Source organism: Phocoena sinus, chromosome 2 (assembly GCF_008692025.1).
Source record: "Phocoena sinus isolate mPhoSin1 chromosome 2, mPhoSin1.pri, whole genome shotgun sequence".
Lineage (NCBI taxonomy): Eukaryota > Metazoa > Chordata > Mammalia > Artiodactyla > Phocoenidae > Phocoena > Phocoena sinus.
In genome coordinates this window covers 60,803,942-60,824,639 of record NC_045764.1, presented here as the reverse complement: position 1 = coordinate 60,824,639, position 20,698 = coordinate 60,803,942, and the positions used below count along the sequence as shown (strand labels likewise).

At 54.9% G+C, this 20,698-nt stretch overlaps 2 protein-coding genes across 2 annotated transcripts; one reads left to right on the top strand and one right to left on the bottom strand.

The window, feature by feature from the left end:
- Window positions 1–225: 225 nt before the first annotated feature.
- Window positions 226–3,519, bottom strand: IMP3 (IMP U3 small nucleolar ribonucleoprotein 3). The gene has a single exon (XM_032624818.1). The coding sequence runs from the start codon at window positions 1,303–1,305 to the stop codon at window positions 751–753; it is 555 nt and encodes a 184-aa protein (XP_032480709.1). The 5' UTR covers window positions 1,306–3,519; the 3' UTR covers window positions 226–750.
- Window positions 3,520–9,088: 5,569 nt separating this feature from the next.
- SNX33 (sorting nexin 33) lies at window positions 9,089–19,097 on the top strand. The gene is made up of 2 exons (XM_032623202.1): window positions 9,089–11,296; window positions 17,342–19,097. Exons 1-2 carry the CDS (start codon window positions 9,826–9,828, stop codon window positions 17,593–17,595), a joined length of 1,725 nt encoding a protein of 574 aa, XP_032479093.1. The 5' UTR covers window positions 9,089–9,825; the 3' UTR covers window positions 17,596–19,097.
- The last annotated feature ends 1,601 nt before the right edge of the window (window positions 19,098–20,698 follow it).

The window sequence follows — 20,698 nt, the reverse complement described above, 5'->3', positions numbered from 1 at the left end:
GGAAGAGCTCTGCCAAAACACTCATTCCGAGGAAGGGATTGGTAAACTGACAAATTTGCCCAGCCCTGTACAACATTCTGCAACCTCCACACGCAGGCTCTGCTGCAGGCTTCACCCACAGGCAGATCGCTGCTGTCTCTAGTCTTCTCTGGATTCCTGAGCCAGGGAGACTTATAGATGTGACCCTAGGTGAGAAACCCAGACAGAAATTTGCACTTAAAGAGCAGTTAAGCCATTTGTTGGCATTAGGAGAGCATTGTTTTAAACAAGAGAAAGGACTCTGAACACTAAAATCTCATCCACTTTATGAAAGCTTGAGACCAAACTCTCCAACATCTGTACACAGCTTAATCACGAACAAGCGCAAGAATTCGGGTTAAATACAAATTAAACTAAACTGTCCTGCTACAAGGAAATGAAAGGAAAGCTGGGGGCGGGGTAGCCCCCCCCCCCCGCCAAAAATCATTGCTTTCACACTACAATGTTTCGGGTACAAGAATGTAACAATTCCCCAGGGCAGCGCAAAACCGCTTCCCATTGTCTCTTAAGGCAGTCATTTAATTACCAATTGTCCAAAGGCTAAGAAAATTTTGTGGAAAAAGGGCGTACCCTTTGGCTCTGTGAGGGCCTGTAGCTGAGGAGCCAAGTTCTTGGCTGACACACTCTTGGTGAGGGCGCCTTCACAGAATCTCAGGCATCAGGTCTCAGCTTCCCCATCAATAAAATGCAGTCCTGGCGAGGGAAGACCCGCTAGGCTTCCAGATCGAAGTCATCACGCTCCTCATTGTACTCCAGCACGTGCCGCTTGATCTTGGATGAGTCAACCCAGGTGACGAAGTCCTCCATGCTGCGCGTGACAAGGAAGGCGGGGTCGGTGACCACGTCGGGGCCCACGCGCACGTGACCCTGCTCCACGAATGCCACGGCGGCCTGGAGGTGCTGCGCCATGCGCAGCTTAAGGAGCACGGTGGGCAGGCGGCGGCGGCAGAAGGACGAGGCCGTGACGAAATCGCAGAGCTCCAGAGACCCGCGCGTGGGGATTAGGCCGAGAGCATACAGTTTGTCCAGCAGCGCGGCCGAGGAGCGCACGCGAAACGGGTCGCGCTCCGGCAGGTCCCGCAGGCGCCGCGCCAGCTCGCGCACAGCACGGCTCAGCTGGTTGTAGCGCGTGTAGTCCTCGCGCCGTTGCAGCCGATAACGCCGCAACACGCGCAGCTCGTGCAAGTTGTGATCGGTGACCTCCCAGTTCAGGAAGTCCACCTGCTTCAGCAGCTTCTGCTCGTGGAACTTAAGCTTCCGCACCATGACGGCGGCTTGGATGCTGCAGGACCCGTGGCTCAGCGCGCGTTCCGGCGCCCGCGCGACTTCCGCCTCAGCACTGCTAGACCGGGCCTGGGGACCCTGGGCCAATAAAAGAAAGGCTCAGTGCTACGCCCTCTGTTTCCACTGGTCAGGGTGGGGCCACGCCCCGCGTCTGTATCTCGCGATTCTTCTCTTCTTCGCGTTCTCTGAGGGAGGCGGGGAAAGAGCGCTGGTAGACACCTGGGACGAGAGGGGGGCCCCAAAGACGAGTCTGCGCGGTTTTAAGTCGTCTAGAATTAATCACCTAGTGCCGTAATTATTTCCTCTCATTTAGATTTCTGCCATTCAGTGCCTCTCTGAAACTGGCTTAAGAGGCCAGTTCCGGGAAAGGGGGGTGACTGTCGCGCTAGTTTGGTTGAATTTACTGTGCTGACCGTGGCGGGCGGGGGGCGTCCTCCGACCTCGTGGCGGGCTTCCCCGAGCCGGCCGGGGCTGATCGGGTATGCCCACCGCCCACTAGCGCCAGGTCCATTAGCAGGCGGGCGGAACGGTTTCTCCCTGCCAAGTGGGGCTAGGCGCCACCGAACCTATGAAATACCGATTCCCAGGCTGCTTCCTACACCCACAGAATCGGGATCTACACCGGAGTCACCTGGAAATCTGTATTGTTAACAAGAATGCCAGGTGATTCATAAAACCCAGTAAGTTTGAAAAGCTTGGATAGTACAAGTGCTGACCCTTTAATCCGGGCTCAAACGAATTAGCTTGACAGGGTGCATTTCTGGTGCCGAGTATTTAGTTAACTTAACACTTTTTCTGCTAGTTATATCTGTTTCAGCTTAGTGTAGCGCTACAGGACTAACTTCTTTATTTGCCCAAGACTTTGACGCCACCTAGCTTCTTCGCCTATCATTTTGTTTTATTTTTGTACGCTTCTCATTGTTTTTTTAAAATATAATATTTGATATATGGAATCTACTATATGTAAGATACAAAGTATAATGAATACTTGTGGACCCAAGAGCCAGTTTAAGAAAGCATCACCAGGACCACTTCATCTACATATTCCAGCCACTCCCCCAGTGAGAGGTAAAGGTATCTACTCTCCTGAATTTAGTGTTTATTTTTACCTTTTGTTTAAAAAGAAAAAATTTTTTAATTTAAAAAAATTTAAAAAGGAAAATAGTTTTATCATGGTAAATGCATCCCTAAATACTGAGAACCTTCTTACTCAAAGTGTAGTCCATGGATCAGCAGAGAGCTGTTGGAAATGCAGAATTTCAGGCCCCATTTCTGACCTACAGAATCAGAATCTGCATTTAACCAGACCCCCAGGTAATTTGCATGCACACTGACATTTGAGAAGTGTTGCTTAGAAGACATCACATCGTGTGGAGTTTTCTATCTGTAGCTGCAGTTTTTTTTCTTTAACTGTTGCATTATATTCCATTGTTTGGTTCTATCTAATTTATTAATCCATCTCCTGTTGGATTTTTTTGGAGGGAATATTTTTAGCAGTGCTACTATTAAAATTCTTGTAGGTTTCCTGTTGCACATATGTAGTAACTTCTGTTGAATAGTATACATCTTGAAGTTGAATTGCTCAGTTGTAAAGTATGCATGTAAAGTATGCATGAACATGTAAAGTGCATGTTGAGCTTTACTAGATATTGCCAAATTGTTTTCCAAAGGGGCTGTACCAGTTTATATTCCTTTGACAGTGCATGGGCGTTCCCTTTGCTCCTCATTCTTTTTTTTTTTTTTTTAATAAATTTATTATTTATTTATGGCTGCATTGGGTCTCCGTTGCTGCACACAGGCTTTCTCTAGTTGCAGCCAGCGGGGGCTACTCTTTGTTGTGGAGCTCCGGCTTCTCACTGCGGTGACTTCTCTTGTTCTGGAGCACGGGCTCTAGGCACGGGCTTCAGTAGCTGTGGCTCACAGGCTCTAGAGCACAGGCTCAGTAGTTGTGGCACACGGGCGTAGTTGCTCCGCGGCATGTGGGATCTTCCCAGACCAGGGCTCGAACCCGTGTCCCCTGCATTGGCAGGTGGATTCTTAACCACTGCGCCACCAGGGAAGCCCTGCTCCTCATTCTTGACAACACTTGGTTGTTAGATTTTTTAAAATATTTGCCAATCTGATGAGTGTGTGATGGTATTTAACTGTGATTTTAATTTGCATTTCCTGATGAATAAAGGTTTCATATGTGTTTCTGCCTCTATAGAATGCCTCTTTGTGTCTTTTGTGTATTTTTCTATTGGATTATGGGGTAAGTAGAATAATGGCCCCCCAAAGATGTTCACCCAGAACCTGTGAATGTTACCTTACATGAAAAAAGGGATTTTGCAGATGTGATTAAATTAAGGATCTTGAGACCATGACATTGTCCTGGATTAACTGGGTGAGTCTCATGTAATCACAAGTGTCCTTATAAGTGAAAAAGGGAGGCAGAAGAGTCAGGGAGATGTGGTGATACATACAGAAGTCTGAGGTGTGATTGCTGGCTTTGAAGATGAATGGGGGCCATGAGCAAAGGAGTGTGGGCAACCTCTAGAAGCTGGAAAAGGCAAGGAAATGGAATTTTATTTAGAGCCTCCAGAAGGAACACAGCCCTTGCTGACACCTTGATTTGAGCCGAGTGAGATCCAGTTTGGATTTCTGGTCTCCAATACTGTAAGATAATAAATTTGTGTTGTTTTAAGCCACTAAGTTTGTGGTAATTTGTTACAGCTGCAATAGGAAACTAATACAGACTGTTTGCTTTTTTCTAATTGATTTGAATGTGTACTTTGTATGTTCTGGATATTAGTCCTTAATCAGTTGTCTATGGTGCAAATACCTTTTCCCAGTTTGCACTTTATCCCCACCCTTCATACTCCCCCAGCCTCACTCCCTTCTATCTTCAGCCCTTGCTCAATGTGTCTGCAGGAGGACTCTTGGTTAACTTCCTTCTCCCCAGACAATAAACATAATAAATAAGTAAACTATATATGTTAGCAGGTGATAAGTGTCATGAAACAAAACTGAGCAGGATATAGGAGAGCTTGGGATGAGGATGGGCTGTAATTTTAAGCAGGGCATGTCAGGGTAGGTCTTACTGAGAAGGTGATATTTCATAGGGGGTTAGCCATGTGGATATCTAGGGGAAGAACATTTCAGGAAGAGGAAACAGTGAGTGCAAATGCCTTAAGACAGGAATGTGCCTGGCATATCAGAAGAAGAATAACGAAGCCATCTTCGTTGGAGCAGAGTGCTCTAGGGGGTGAGGAAAGGGGGCTCAGATAACAGAGGCTCCATAGGCTCTTTTAAGGACTTTGGTTTTTAGGTTAAGTGAGATGAGGACACTGAAGGATCTTGAGCCGAGAATTGACATCTAACATGTTTTAAAAGGATCGCTCTGACTGCTGTGTTGAGAATAGACATATTCTTAGGAGGCAGGGCTGGAAACATAGAGGCCATTAGGAAGCTGTTGTGGTGGTGCATGCAAGAGAGGTGGTAGCTGGGACCAGGAAAGCAGTTGTGAGATGCCAATGAGAGAGGAGTCCCAGAATAAGGAGAGGGTCAAAGGATGGCTCCCGTTTTGGACCTAAGCAAGTGGAAGAAAGTACTCATCACCTGAGATGGGGAAGGCTGCCAAATAGGTCAGATTTGGGGGGCAAGATTAGAAATTCAATTTTGGACATGTTCGGTTGGAGATGTCTATTAGACATTCAAAGGGAGATGTCAAGGAGAAAGATATGTGAGTCTGGTATTTTATTTTTTTTTACTTTTTTATTTTTTGCCAAACCTTGCGGCATGCAGGATCTTAGTTCCCCGACTGAACCCGTGCCCCCTGCAATGGAAGTGCAGAGTCCTAACCACTGGACCACCAGGGAATTCCCTGAGTCTGGTATTTTAGAGAAAGGCCTGGGCTGGTGATTTAAAATTTGGGGTATTATTGGTAGAAAGATGGTGTTGGATGCCATGAGCCTGGGTGAGATCGTCAAAGAAGTGAATATAGAGAGAAAAAGACAAGAGGACCACTTAACTAATAGTACACTCTAGTGTTAAGAATTATTGGAGAGGGGCTGCCCTGGTGGTGCAGTGGTTAAGAATCCTCCTGCCAATGCAGGGGACAGGGGTTCGAGCCCTGGTCTGCGAAGACCCCAAAAGCATCCAATAAATAAATCTTAAAAAAAGAAAAGAATTATTGGAGAGAAGCGGATGAACCAGTGTAGTAGAAGGGAAACCGGGAGAGTATGGTCTCCCCAGTGCAAGTGAAGACAGTGTATCCAGGGGGAAGTAGTGATCAACCTGGTCAAATGCTACTGAGAGGCTAAGAGGAAGGCTGAGAATAGCCAATAGGTCACTGATGACTGATAAGCATAGTTTCAGTGGAATGTGAGGGTGAAAGAATGGCTAGAGGGGTTTAAGAAGAGAAAGGGAGGAAAGATGTTGCAGGCAGCTAGTAGAGATGGCTATTTTGAGGAATTTGCTGCAAAGGTGAGCACATAAATGGGGAAATAGCTGGTGGGGAAAGTGGAGTTGAGAATCTACGTTCTAAAGATGTGGGTTGACTTTTCCCTCAATACCTACATCTTGTTGGTTGTCATTCCAGTCTGTTCTACCCCCATAGAATCTCAAATTTACTTCTCCCCAGCCCATTACCCCTGCCCTACCTCAGGCCCTCATCATCTCTTCTCTGCATCACTATAGTAATAGTCCAGTGTGTTCACCACGCTGCCACCAGTGGAGTCAGCCTGGAAACCACTGGCCACAGCTCTCCCTTGCTGATTCCTTTCCTAAAGGAGGAAAGTTAGCTATCTGGATGGGGGATGGATGCTGTTTCCTGTGTCCAAATCAGGGTCCCATCAGGAAGGAGAGAACACACTCCAATTAGAGTAATGTGAGGAGAATTTAATAAAGGGACTTTTTCCAAAGGCATGGGCAGGGTGTAGGGAACCACAAAAGTTAGTGCAGTTGCCTGAGATTAGTAACTGTGGGCCCTGTTACCCAGAGATTTGAAGAGGGTTGGAAGTAGAAGATATAGGTTCTGGAAATCTCTGTGAAGCTGCAGAATGAGTTTCCCCTAAGAACCTGGAAATAAGGTGGCCACTGTGAGATAGAAACCACCCTCCCTCCGTCCCTGAACAGATATGAGAGTAAATCCCAGGTGTAAATGTGCATAAACATGTGACTGAAGTATTTGCGAACCAACTAAAGACCACCAGGGTGGTGGCTGGGGGCCCCTCAGTGGGGTGGGGCTACACTAGGCCCCTAGCTGGGTGAGCAGAGATCCCATCAATTGTATTAAGTGAGCTAATAAAGGTAAAATGTTTACAGGAGTCTAGCACTCAGCAAGCACTAAGGAAGTAGCTGCTACTCTTAAATCCAGCTTGGAGACAGGCTCTGCGAACAGAAGATCAAAGAAAAGGGGTGCCCCCAAAGCAGCTGGGGAAACATATTCAGGCTCTGGTCCTGAAGATACTAGGCTGAACTGAGTCCTTAGAATCAAGACTGCCCCTATGGCGGGGGACAAGATCTCAAGGCTTCTTGGCTGAGAGACTTATACCATCCTTTCTTCCCCTCTTGGGGTTTCCAGGTTCCCTGCGCTAAACTTCTGGTAACTGGGCTTCCTAAGAAGCAGCCCAAACTGCCTTGATCTATTGATACAAATATTTGGGTCTGCCTGACAGTTGAATTTCTCTGTGTAAGTTAATACTTGGGCTTCTGGGGTTTGGATATAAGCCTGTATCCCGGCCAAATGCCAGCTCTGCCTAGGGAATTGGATCTACTCACTGCTCCAGTGAAATTGGTTTTTGGAGCCAGAGGCATGCAAATTACACCCCTCAAAACAGTCTAAGGTGCCCACCTTTATAGTGCTACCTTGTGCCAGTTAATCTGCAACAAGTGGGAGGAATGAGAATGAGGGGGAAGGAAGTTCTAGTTAGAGCGGTAGACAAGGCTCCAGGGCTTAGCCAGGAAGGGGAGTAGGGCCCAAAGCCTTTGCTTCACCGTAGGTACATCCTCCTCCAGAAAGCCTTCCTTGATCCTTGCTCAACCCAGGCTGGAATAGGTGCCCTCCCATTCACATTTCATGGCACTGGTCTCACCGGGCAGGGAACATCTCTTTACTTGTCCTGACACATCTGAGCTTCTGGTAGGTAAGGACAATGCCTTATTCGTCTTTGTAAACCAAGGGGCCTGGTACAGAATACTCAGTTAATGTTTCCTTGAGTGGAAGGTTGGATGAATGAGAGACAGAATGAAAGAATGGAGAACAAGAGGGTGGACTTGTCATTTGACAAGAGGGTGTCAAACTCTCCGACTGCCTTGTTGTACTGTAATCTCCAGTGCCCAGCACAGTGCCTGGCAGAATCAATGCCCAGGGTCAAGTCCCCTTTACCTCTTCCCGGAACCCTACCCCGACCACTCCTCTCTCCTGGGTGCTGCCGGCAAAGACAGGACATCCAGTTTCCGCCGGCCGCCGCACGAAGCGACACGGAACCCGATCCTGCCGGGTCTTGTTACCGTCGCTACAGATGTAGAGTCTTGTCTTCCCCCGCCCCGAAGGAAGTCGCCCAAGACAGGGTTGCTCCTGGCCTTGTCTGGGCTAGGGTACTAGGACCCGCAGCAGCCCGTATCTAAACTATCCAAACCTTCTCAGGCTTCTTCCATGAGGGCGCCGCTGGCTCTGGGGCCCCCTCCAGAGAGCAATCCCCGGGCGGCGCCACGGCCCCGTTCCCCTCCCCGGAGCTGGGGTGGGGGGCAGGGGAACGAGAGGGGGGCAGGGGAACGAGAGGGGGGCAGAGGAACGGGAGGGGGGCGTCTGCGGGTCTCCACGCCCTTCCTCCACCCTCTCTCCGGGGTCCCGGCTCTGGCGCCCTCCTTGTAAGCACCGCACTTCACAAACTTTAGGAGTTTGCCTCACTTGCGTCGCGGAAAAGGCAGGAGGGTGACGGAGCCCAGGAGGCGAGGAGGCGAGGAGGCGAGGCGGCGGCCGCAGAGCTCCGTCGCTCGGCGCTTAAGCCCCTCGTGGTGAGAGGTGTCTCCCAGCCAGGGCGGACAGGCTGGCCCTATTCCCCGACCGTCTCCTTTCTCTCTCGCATCCAGATCTCAGCGCAAGTGAGTGAGGGTGACTGCCAGAAGGAAAAGCGAGGAGTAGGCGGGAGCCCCGGCTCATGCGCCCCAGGCCAGTGGGAGGGCGGAGCCGGGCAGTCCGCGGCCAGCCAGGACGCACGGAAGTGCTGTGGAGTTCGCCCAATTCCCCAGCCTGCTTGTCCTTCTCCCTCCCTCTCCCCACCCCTCACCTCCCCCCGCCTCACCTCCCCGCCGTCGGCTATTCCCTCCTTCCTCGGGACGCCACCTCCCGGAATCGCCTTTTTTGTTGTTGTTTTGGAGCTGGCTTCTCACTGGCGGCGCAGAGGGGCTGCGAACGCTGGAGAGGAAGGCGGGCTGGGGGCGCAGCCCGCCGCCCACCGGCGGGACCCCGCGGGGCAGAGCGGAGGACGGACAGTCGGCCGGGCCATCTGCTCTCCAGAGCTCACTCTCCAAACTCCTGTTGAGTGTGTGCGTGCACGCGAAGGGTGGGGGTCCACGTCCCGCGTGCGGGGACCGGTTACCGCGGGGTTACCTTTGGCCGGGGGTCCTTGGACTCAGATCTGGGTCAGCTTCAGGCTCAGAAACTGCTGAGGAATTAGGCAAACAAAAGAGGCCACTCAGCTAGTGGCCAGAAGTCGCCCGAGCGCCTCGTCGCGTCCCCTCCTTTCCCCGGGGCGGGGGCCGGTCACTTGGGGGCGGGGAGAGGGCGCCCCAGCCGGCTGGGGGCTGGGGGCCGGGCCGGGTCGGGCCGCCGGGGTCGAAGCGTTGGCGGCCTGTTGTGTAAGCCTCAGTCCTTGTTTTCCCGGCCTGGCTCGTTGTGAAGCCGGACACATCCACCCTTGGATTCGATTCAGGAGGCTGCTGCTTTTCTCCTTGCCCCTCTTGGATTTTCTGGATTTTTGAAAACCCAGTGGCCCAGGAAGAGGAGGAGGAAGGAGGAAGGAACAGATCTACAGAGGAATGTGAGAGCCTCCCAAGGCCTGTGGAGCCAGAAGGAGCTGGGAGCCAGAGCTGCTGGGGTTTCTGGGACGGTGGTTTCTGAGTGATTCTCTTCTATTTTAGAACATTGTTCCAGTGGAGAGTGTCAAATTCTTGCCCTCTCAGAGCTGACTTCTCCGAGTCACTTGACTTTTCTTCTGGGAGTGGGAGGAGGAGAGACTCTCCCTTTCAGGGGCTGAGGAAGGAAGGGAGGAAGACCGTGGACATGAGCTCTCCCTGCTCACAGGCGTGTGCAGGGAGACCTGTTTCTGGGCCGTGGACATTGCTTTGAAGAGAGGGAGGCTGGACACCATCTGTGGGTGCTGAGACCCCGCCGTAGGGGCTGAGAGACTGAGGGCTGTGGCAGACCTTGAGTTGCTAGTGCATTCTTGGACACCCTAGCAAGTGTCCCCAGTTCTGGGCAGGACTCTGTCCTCATCTTTCTCTACCACTGGCCCAGACATGGCACTAAAAGGCCGAGCCCTCTATGACTTCCGCAGCGAGAACAAGGAGGAAATCAGCATCCAGCAGGATGAGGACCTGGTTGTTTTCAGCGAGACCTCGCTGGATGGATGGCTGCAGGGCCAGAACAGCCGCGGTGAGACGGGGCTCTTCCCTGCCTCTTACGTGGAGATCATCCGTTCTGGCACCAGCTCCAACCATGCCGACTACTCCAGCAGTCCTGCAGGCTCTCTGGGCACTCAGGTGAGCTTATACGACGGCTCCAGCGTGGCAGACCCTTCCTGGAGTGGTGGGGGCAGTGGCTTCCTCTCAAACCAGGGTAGTTTCGAGGAGGACGATGATGATGACTGGGATGACTGGGATGATGGATGCACAGTGGTGGAGGAACCACGGGCTGGTGGGCTGGGCACCAACGGGCACCCCCCACTCAACCTCTCCTACCCTGGTGCCTACCCCAGCCAACACATGGCCTTCCGGCCCAAGCCACCCCTGGAGCGGCAGGACAGCCTGGCATCTGCCAAGCGAGGCAGCGTGGTGGGACGCAACCTCAACCGCTTCTCGTGCTTTGTGCGCTCTGGCGTGGAGGCCTTCATCCTGGGTGATGTGCCCATGATGGCCAAGATCGCTGAGACATACTCCATTGAAATGGGCCCTCGTGGCCCCCAGTGGAAGGCCAACCCCCACCCATTTGCCTGCTCCGTGGAGGACCCCACCAAACAGACCAAATTCAAGGGCATCAAAAGCTACATCTCCTACAAGCTCACACCCACACACGCTGGCTCACCTGTCTACAGGCGCTACAAACACTTCGACTGGCTCTACAACCGCCTGCTACACAAGTTCACTGTCATCTCGGTGCCCCACCTGCCAGAGAAGCAGGCCACAGGCCGCTTCGAGGAGGACTTCATTGAGAAGCGGAAGCGGCGGCTCATCCTCTGGATGGACCACATGACTAGCCACCCCGTGCTGTCCCAGTACGAGGGCTTCCAACATTTCCTTAGCTGCCTGGATGACAAGCAGTGGAAGATGGGCAAACGCCGGGCCGAGAAGGACGAGATGGTGGGCGCCAGCTTCCTGCTTACCTTCCAGATCCCCACAGAGCACCAGGACCTGCAGGATGTGGAGGACCGTGTGGACACCTTCAAAGCCTTCAGCAAGAAGATGGACGACAGCGTCCTGCAGCTCAGCACCGTAGCATCGGAGCTGGTGCGCAAGCATGTGGGGGGCTTCCGCAAGGAATTCCAGAAGCTGGGCAATGCCTTCCAGGCCATCAGTCATGCCTTCCAGATGGACCCCCCCTTCAGCTCCGAAGCGCTCAACAGCGCCATTTCTCACACGGGCCGTACCTATGAAGCCGTGGGTGAGATGTTTGCCGAGCAGCCCAAGAACGACCTCTTCCAGATGCTTGACACGCTGTCTCTCTACCAGGGCCTGCTCTCCAACTTCCCCGACATCATCCACCTGCAGAAAGGTAAGAGCCAGTGTGGGCTGGAGATCCTGACAGCATCTGCATTCTGCTGGGCACTGGGGGTATGAGGATGGCCTAGACCGAGCAGAACGGTGCAGCTAGTCTTTCTGTCTCTGTCTCATTCATATGTTCAACAAGTGTGTCGAGCACCTACCAGGTGGCAGGTGCTATTCTAGGTGCAGGGATATTATTATGGGCAGGTCTGATCCCTGTCCTCATGGAGTTCACTGCTTACCTTCTTGTTGTCTGTTCGTTCGTTCATTCATTCATTCGTTTTCTCTGTTTCTGTCTCATTTACTCATTTACCCATCATGCTTTGAGCCCTTCAAGATATCAGGCTGGGGTCTGGGAACACGGAGCTGACTGGGGCCCAGGACTTGCCCTTGAGGAGCCCGCAAGGGGTCATGGACACAGACCCAGATAACAAGAGCACAGAGTGTAGCCTGTCTTCCCACTTGTCACAAGCTTGCCTCCCTGCCTTTGCAGCTGCAGAGCCTGTTCTCACCGCTGCATATCCTATCTGTGAGCTCCCTCCCTATCTGTGTTCTGGAGGGTGGCTGCCCCTATTTTGCAGATGAAGAAGCTGCGTCCGCAGAATGGTGGTTGCACAAGGAGTCCATGGCCCAGCTGGGACTGACCCTTCCTCCTGCACCTCCCCAAGGACACATCCATCTCGGCCACCTCCCAAGCCCAGCCATGTGTTCAGTTCTCACGGCCCCCTCCCTATGGGAGGGACAGGATGGGTCCTTGTTACTGTGGGGCTGTCAAGGAACTTCCAGGGAAGTGACTCATAGCCGGGTCACCTAGGGGCACCCGGGCTGGGCTGGGGGAGGAAGCGGGGGTCCAGGGCACTACCCCCATGGTCCATCCAGTTCCCCCTTCCCCAGCCTGGCTTCTCTTCTTGCCTGAGCAGTGAGTCAGGAGCTGACCCGGCAGGTGGCTGAGTCTTGGGGATTACAGGCAGGGCAGGAGAGAGGTGTGGTTCTCCCCAGGGCTGCTTGGTAACTAAGGAAGAACGTCTGCAGGGCGTGGGGCTGGCTCCCAGGCCCCTAGGCCCTGAGGTCAGGCCTGGCTTGGTGGGGAGTTTTCCTCTGGGTGAGGCCAGGAGGCAGGCCTCTGGACTGCCTGGGGGACAGCAAACACCACCACACTACCTGGTCCCCAGGAGAGTCTGGAGTAAACCCGCCTTGTTCTCCTTTACCAGGAGGTTAACTTCTAGAACTTCTCCAGCTCCCAGCCTCCTTTCTCCCCTCACTTTCTCTTCCTCCTTCTCCTCTCTGCCGTTTTTTTCTCTTCTCCACATTCCTCTCTTCCTCCTTCCCTTCTTTCAGCTTCAGGAGACATGAGGCCTGAGTTCTGGTCTTGGCTCTGCCCCCAGTTTGCTATGCGTCCCTGGGAAGTGCTTTCCCCTCTCTGGGAGTTAGTCTCCCGATCTGATCTGTAAGACAAGGGAAGGCGGACACAGTGAGCTCTTAGGCCTTCAAAGGGGTGGGTAGGGGAGAGACTCCTGGGGAGGGTCTGGTCGAGGACAGAGTGATGCCTTAGATCTGGCTCTGAGCTCCGGGCAGGGATTGGGCAGGGCTGGTGGCTGGGGCCCACTGGGGCAGGTGTCACCCTGTGCGGAAGTGGAGCCACGCTCACTGCTGTGCTACGGCCTGGGAAAGCTGGTTCAACCAACTCCTTGGATGGCATGTTCCTGTGTGGGCAGCCGGATGGGGGGAAGCAAGGACATAGTGATTAAACAGCTGCCCCCATGCAGTGTCTGGGGACCCTCACCCAGGGCAGAGCAGGGGGCAGGAAGCCAACCCCATACTCATACTCCCAGGCTCCCACTGAAGCAGGAGGGAGTAAAGCCAGACTGGCCTTTCTGACCCTGTCGCAGGGAGACAGAGCTGAGCGAGGCCACTTCTGAGTGTCCACTGGAGGTGTTTCTAAGGTAAGGGGCCTGGGGTGATGTGTTCAACCTCAGGCAGAGGCTGTCCCACCTTCCCGGACCTGGAGGACCCCTCCCCATTAAGCCAAGTTCTTTTGGGCTTACTCTTCCCCCTTCTGGGCTCTGCACTGCCACTCCTAGGCCCGTGGTGGGGCAAGTTAGGGAGGGGGGCTTGGAATCTGGCTGAGACAGAATTGGGGGAACCACAGCCTGATGGGGGGAGGGGGGATCCCATGTTGGCCCTGTGGATGGAGCCCTTTCACAGAGGAAGGAGCAGGAAAATTGGACCCTGGGTCCCCAGGATTCTGTCCAGCCTGTTCATACATCTGAAAGATGGCAAGCTTGTGGGAGAGGCCTTGGAAGGAAGGAGATGGGAGGCCTAGGAGGGGTCAGGAGACCAGGATTTGGACAAATGTTGCCTCTGAGGTGACCCTGAAAGAGTTTCCTCGCCTAAGAAAACTTAGGAAAATGGGCCATGGAACCTGGTTGGCACTGAGGTGCCAGCCTGTCTGCCCACTGGCCCAGCCCCTGGAGCTCAGTTTAGGGGTCTCCTAAGAGAAGGGCAACCATGTAATTTACCATCCAAACCAGGGCAATCTTGGGGGTGAAAGAGAGCCTTAGTAATAGTTACCCTGGGACAACAAGGGGCAATAGTGACTGTCCAGGGCCCCTGCCTGAGAGCCAGCCGGGGCAGGGCTCGGTCCTAAGACTCATCACAAGCCACGGAGACTGGTGTGGTTCCCTCCGTTTTCAGATGAGGGGCAGTGAGGAGGAATGATAATCAGAGCAGGACTTGGAGCCCAGGTGTCTCTGACTCCACAGCCAGGCTGTTTCTACGGTGCCAGACAGATAGGGGAGGGAGCTCCCTAAGGGATGGGTGCCTGGGGTAGACAAGCCAGAAGGGGAGGGAGCTGGGAGGGGGTTGGGTGTTCTAGCACCAACTGAGCTGGCATCCTTGGCAGGCTGGAGGCAGGCCCTGGACCACAGAGCATGCGTGGAGGGGCCATGGAGCTCTCAGGTTGGCCAAGGCAAAGTGGCCCTTTTGCAGGACCAAGTTCTTGCCTGGGGGAATAGGTGGGTCCAGCCTCTATGCTCTGGGCCATCATCTAGCTCTCCCTCTACCTCCCCTCCTAGGCTCTGAAGAACAAAGAATTGTATCACCAGGAGCCACCACCAGCTGTGTCTTGGCTGGGACTGAAAAGCAGTTTGCACATAGTTACGAGGGGAGCTGTTACTCTGTCAGGTGCCGTCCCATTTTACTGATGTGGAAACTCTAAAGTGCTATTCCGCTGTGAGCAATTGTCAGCAGCATCACATCTAGTCCAACATGTCCCATTTGACAGTGGGGAGACCTGTAGCCCTTGTTGGAGGTGACACAGTGGGACTAGGACTCAGACCTCCTGCCCTCAACCTAGGGTGGGTGGTAACTACCTCCAAGAGGTAGGGACAAGATAGATTAAGGTGGCAGTTGAGGGGATATGTCTGGGACCCTGGGGCTGTGAAGCTCCAACCCTCCTTTCCCTGTTCCTGGGACCCAGCCTACAGGACAACTGCCAGGTTAGGAGGTGCCCCTGGGCCCTCGGCTCTCAGGTTGAGTCCTAGGTGGAATGTGTCAGGTGACGGGAGACAGGCCTGAGCCCTGAGTCCCAGTCTGTCTCTGGGGTGCATTAGTGTTAGCTGGTCCCAGTCCCACATCGGAGTCACAGGGTGGAGGGGTGACAGGGAGCAGGGTGGGGCCTCCCCCTTCCCCCACAGCCTTTGCCCCCCATCTCTGGCTCCCTGCCTGTCTGCAGATACCTAGCAATTGCAATAGATTCATTCCTATTATCTGGGCCTCAGTTTCCTTCCTCTAAGGCCACGGGCAAGAAAACCTTTCTTAAATGCAAGTCCACCCCCAGCGCACCCAGACTTTCTCAGGAAGGTGGAATCCAGGCTAGTAGGTGCCCTTTGCTGAAGCCTGACTCTAGTTTCTTTGTCCTGCTCTTTCCTACTTTGCTTCTTATGGTTCTTTTTACCCCTTGGGACCTTCTCAAATTCCTAAGTCCATTGTCTGGATGCCCCACACATATGCCTGGGGGATCTGGCCTAGGCTCCTTGCAGTAGAAGTGGTGTCTACCCCCAGCTGTGCAGGGATGCCTCTGGGCCAGGCATCCCCCACTTTTGGAGCAGGAGAGAGGCTGTGAGCCCCTCGGCAAGTGCCCTCCTGCCAGGTCCTGAGTTTCCTCTGCACAGTGTGGGGGTGGAGAGTGAGGGGTGGTTGTGGGTGTTGGACAGCTAGTCTCTAGGGCCACTCCAGCTCCGAAACCTCTCAAGGGGTCCTCATCTTGGGCCTTGGGGTGATCCCTCTCCTGCTGCCCAGACGTGGGCAGTCAGTATGGAACAGGAGGCGAGAAGTGGTTCAAGGAAGGTGGCAAAAGGATGGAGTGGGCTGGGAGCTGGGGACTGCAGAGTTCTTTCAGGTGCTGTGTGAGCAGCCCTGGAAATGCTCCAAATTTGAGTCTGTCCACTCGAAATGCCACTCTTTGCCAATTAGCCACACACTTGCCGTCTAATATAGGTACCGCTCCTTCTAAAGTCATTCAGAGTTATTTCCAGCCTGTAGTAGATGCTCCATAAATGCATCCTGGATGCATTTGAACAACTTGGAGTAAAAGGAATACGTTTCAAAGGTCCATGAGAGACCTCCTTAAGGGAGAGGTGGGAAACATGAAAAACGAGCGTGTCACTTGTGTGCAGTGGATGCTTTTGAAGCGCTCGGGGAGTGTGCTGTCCTCCGTGCCAACCCCTCCCACCTCCTTAATCTTCTTCACACAGTGGATTCCCTACAGCCCTGCAAGGAGTACCTGCCAGGCGCAGGGAGACTGCCTCACCGCCTCAGCAACTGCCCCCACCGGCTTCAGCACGGAATCCGTCAAGTGCTGTTAATTCAGAACTGAAATTCTTTCACCAAGTGCTTGTTGATTCATTCACATTCTTCCAAATTGGGTCCCTTCCCCAGGTTCATCCCCTGACCCCCCATCTGTCACCTGGTTATTATAACGGCTTCCTCTAGTCCCCTGGGGGCTGGGGTGAGGAGGGAGCAGGGCCTATATGTGGGGAGACACACACAAAGGAAAACTCCAGGTGGCTTTTGAGGCTCTGTTTTAGAATCGGCTGGGTGATGGGGGTGGGGAGAGCCCTGGTGAGCTGAGATAGGGAGGCGGTCTGCCTGGGGGATGCTCCGTGGAGAAGTGGCACCCCATCAGAGCCTTGAATTACGCATAGGGATCCAGGGGGCAGAGATAGGAAGGTAGGAAAGAAAGCTGAATTTGATGAACGTGGGGTCAGCGTGGAACGGGTGCAGGGGTCAACTCCCAGAGGGCCTCACAGGCCAGGAGAATGGGGGACCTAGCTCTGCAGGCAGAAGGAAGCCAGGGGAGGCTTGGAGCTGTGGGTACCCAGCTTGGCTGCTCTTCAGGTGTATGGCGAACCTCTCAGAGGCTGAGACTGAGGTGGGGAGACCCATGAGGGGCCTATGGTAAGCAGTCCAGTGAGGTTGAAGCAGCTTAGCAGACACATATCAGGATCTGCTGTGGGCTAGGCTTTGTTCTGGATGCTAGAGACATTGAGCTCACAGCCCAGAAGGAAGGAGTCAGAGAAACCACAGGGTGGTAAGAGCTGTGGCAGAGGGAAGCCCAGGGCACCTGAGAGCACTGGGAGGCACCTGATGTACTGGGGCTGCAGGGAAGGCTTCCTGGAGGAGGTGATGTTGGAGGTGAATGGGGAGCCGGCGTGAGGGGTGACGAGGCCTGTGGTGGGTGGGGATGGCCTGGTCCTAGAAGTCAATCAGCTGGCAGGGCAGGTCAGGTGTGGGCTGCTGGTGTCACCACAGGTTTGGAGGGAAGATGGTGCATCTGGTTTAGGATGTGCTGAAGGTGAGGGTTTGGTGGACATCCTGGTGGAGACACCCAGGTGGCTGGACCATGGGTCTGGACTCATGGAGTCCAAGAGCGAGGCCTTAGTTCAGCCGATGAGGGTATTGTCTGCCTGGACCCGGGTCTCACCGGGGGGTTAGGGAGCGAACTGGGGAGACCGGAGCCCTAACTTGTCCTTGTCCTCTGCTCTGCCCGTGCCAGGTGCCTTCGCCAAGGTGAAGGAGAGCCAGCGCATGAGTGACGAGGGCCGCATGGCGCAGGACGAGGCAGATGGCATTCGCAGGCGCTGCCGCGTGGTGGGCTTCGCCCTGCAGGCTGAGATGAACCACTTCCACCAGCGCCGCGAGCTCGACTTCAAGCACATGATGCAGAGCTACCTGCGCCAGCAGATCCTCTTCTACCAGCGGGTAGGCCAGCAGCTGGAGAAGACGCTGCACATGTATGACAGCCTCTGACCACGTGTCCCTGGTCCCCTCCCCGCCCCTGGGGCCTGGTGGCTGCGATGCATGCTGCCCCCCAGACCTTCCCACACCAGCAGTGCCTGGCTGGTCAGGGGTGGGCTTTGGGGGAGTCATGGATATCCCTGGGGAAGTCCCCCACCCCTTAGAGATAGGGGCACAACAGGGGTGAGGATGGGGCCAGGAGCCCTCCAGGCCAAGGCCTGGGCTGCCGGTCAGTCACTTGAGGTCAGGCCAGGGTCTTAGCCTCCCCTAGAGCCTATAGCGCTCGCTCACCTGGCCACCATCCCCTCGTTCATTCAGCAGACGTGCAGGCCTGCTGCGGCCCCGGGTCAGACACTGGGCATCCAGGGCTGCGACACGCCTGCTCTTGGGGTGTCCCCGGTTGAGGTGGGGGTCAGACCCAGAAACAGGCAGGGGCAGTACAGAAAGATTGATGGTAAATAGCTCGCAGAAGGGACCACTCGTTCTGCCAGTTAGGGATGACTCCATGGCGTAGTGTCTTGAAGAATGACAAGGACCTGCCAGACAGTAAGTGGGGACAGTAGGTGGGGAGGGCATTCAGAGGAGAAGAACAGCATGGGCAAGGCTGTGGAGGCATGGAAAGACCCCGTCTTCTCTCCTTTACCTTTCCCAAGCAAGTTTTTTGTTTGTTTGTTTGTTTTTGTGGTACGTGTGCCCCTCACTGCCGTGGCCTCTCCCGCCACGGAGCATAGTCCCCGGACGCGCAGGCCCAGCGGCCACGGCTCACGGGCCTAGCCGCTCCACGGCACACGGGATCCTCCCGGACAGGGGCACGAACCCGCGCCCCCCGCATCGGCAGGCGGACTCCCAACCACTGCGCCACCAGGGAAGCCCCTTCCAAGCAAGTTTGGTGCACCCCTCAGTGGTGTCCCCTTGTGTGACAGAGGGGAGGGATCTGCCTTGCTCCCATGCCCCTGTCCCCGCCCCACCTCCGCCCCCCCCCCCACCCACCCACAGGAGGGGCTGCAGGCCAACTCCCTCCTGACTCCCCTTCACCAGCTGAGCCCCCTCACCCCTTGGTTCGGGGACCATGCAGCATCTTTGCCCTGGGCTCAAGGTGCTAAGACAAGCCTTGGATCCCAGGACCCTGGTGGCACCTTTCTGGAGGGGACACCCAGAAGTTACTGGGTATTTGAGTTCACCAGCAATAGCTCCCAAACTCCAAGCAGGCTTGGGCCTCAGGCTCCCAGGGGCCAGCTTACCCACCACCCCAGGGATCCTCGGCCCGCCTGCCCACAGCCAACCTCACTGTGATGCCGGTTCAGGTCCTGGTGGGATTGTGCTGTCTCCTACCCATGTTTACATCCTCGAGGGGGCTCCCCCCACACCCCCAGGCCAGCGCGTGGTCCAGCAGTGGGTTGGGGGAACTGACAGGTGCCACTGCTGGCCGCCCCCAGGAGGTCATGGCTGTTCCTGGCTGCTGCTGCTTCAATCTTCTTTCTTTCTTGTTTTCTTGATAAACCTTTTACAGTTAAGATAACAAAAATATGACTCCTTATTTGGATCCCAGCGGGGGATGAGGGAGTGGGGAAGGATACAGCCCTAATTGTCCCTGGGAGCGATTAGACCAGATTCTGAGGTCGTGATGGGCACAACATTTACCCCAGAACCTCAGAAGTTGGGGGGAGGACGGTGCTGGAGGCAGGGGCTAGCTGGGGACCTCTGGGTGGCCCTGGACCCCAGCTGGATGCATACCCTTCCCAGACCTCACTGTCCTCATCTCTCAAATGGCTGGAGTCTTGCCAGGGGTTTGGCTTTGCTGCTCTGTGATAAGGACTGAAGGTCACGTGAGGAAGGGACAGTCTAATCGATAGGGGGTTCCTCTCCCCGGGAGGGCATATCCCAGCCTTGCCCCCAGGAAAGCCCCAGTCCAGGGGAGGGGGTGGGTCTCAGAACCTGTGTCCTCCCCCAAGCCGTCCAGTCCAGGCTGCCCAGGCCTGCTGTGGCTACCCAGTTGGAAACTGAGGTGGACCCCCCAGCTGTGCCCTTGGGGATGTCCCAGGCAGGATGAACAGGAATCTGTTTGCACACGGGAAAGAGGAGGGCTGGGGGGCCGCGGTTCTCTTGGGGCAATGGGGACTTGGTGGAGGGAGGGCGGCTGGGGTCTGGACATCAGGGGAGGCTTTGGCCGGGCTGGGGGCAGGGGAGCTCATGGCAGTGAGGTAGAGTAAGGGGTGGCAGGTGCAGTGGGGAAGGGGCAGCAGAGGCTCCCTGTTCAGGGCAGAGAGTCCTCAGAGGAACTTTTGGAATGGGCCTCTGGCCCTGGGTCAAAATTAGGTCAGATTTGGGACTTTCTGTGGAATTTTCCTTTCTCTCCTCCCTGCCCTCCTTCGTTCATTTTCCAACACATCCGAGGACCTTCCCACCCTTAACCTCTTCCCCGCTCCACCCTTATCCTCTTCCCCGCTCCAACCTCACTGCGGCCTTCTGCAGTGAGCGCTCTGACCATGGGCAGGGCTGTGGGGGTCTCCTTCCCAGGCCCAGTCAGCGCTGGGGCGGTGGGAATGCTCTTCTCAACACACAGTGCCTGGAAAGTCCCCTGTTCACGCTTCTTGCCCTGGGAATAGTATTGCCCTCTTGTGTCTCTTTCTTGAGCGGGGGGCCACCTCCCATGCCTTCCATCCTCCGGGTGAGGGGTTGGTCTGACGCTTTTCTCAGGAGGGGCTTGTGCCTAGGAAAAGCATCAGAACGTGAAGTCTGGGGATGGGCCAGCCCTCCTCCAGGCATCCTGAGGGCTCTAGGCAGGGACAGACGTACATGTGATGGGAAGTGAGGATGCCACAGCCCTTCTCTCTGGTTTCTTTCTATCTCTGTGTGGGTTTGAGTGTTGGGGGAATTTGAGGTTTGTCTGGGCTGGCCGGAGCCTCTTTCGGCAGGGGACTGGGGACCAGTGTGTGTGTGGGGGTATCCTGGTGGTGGCTGGGCCTGCGGGCTGGCCTCAGTCTCATGCCAGGCAGATGTTCCAGACTGAGCTGAGCCCAGCTGCCTCCAGTTTCCTCCCTGAGGCGGGTGGAAAACAAGGCTTCTCTTTCTGCCCTGGGCAACTACCAGGACCTGGAGCTGGGGGGTGGGGGAC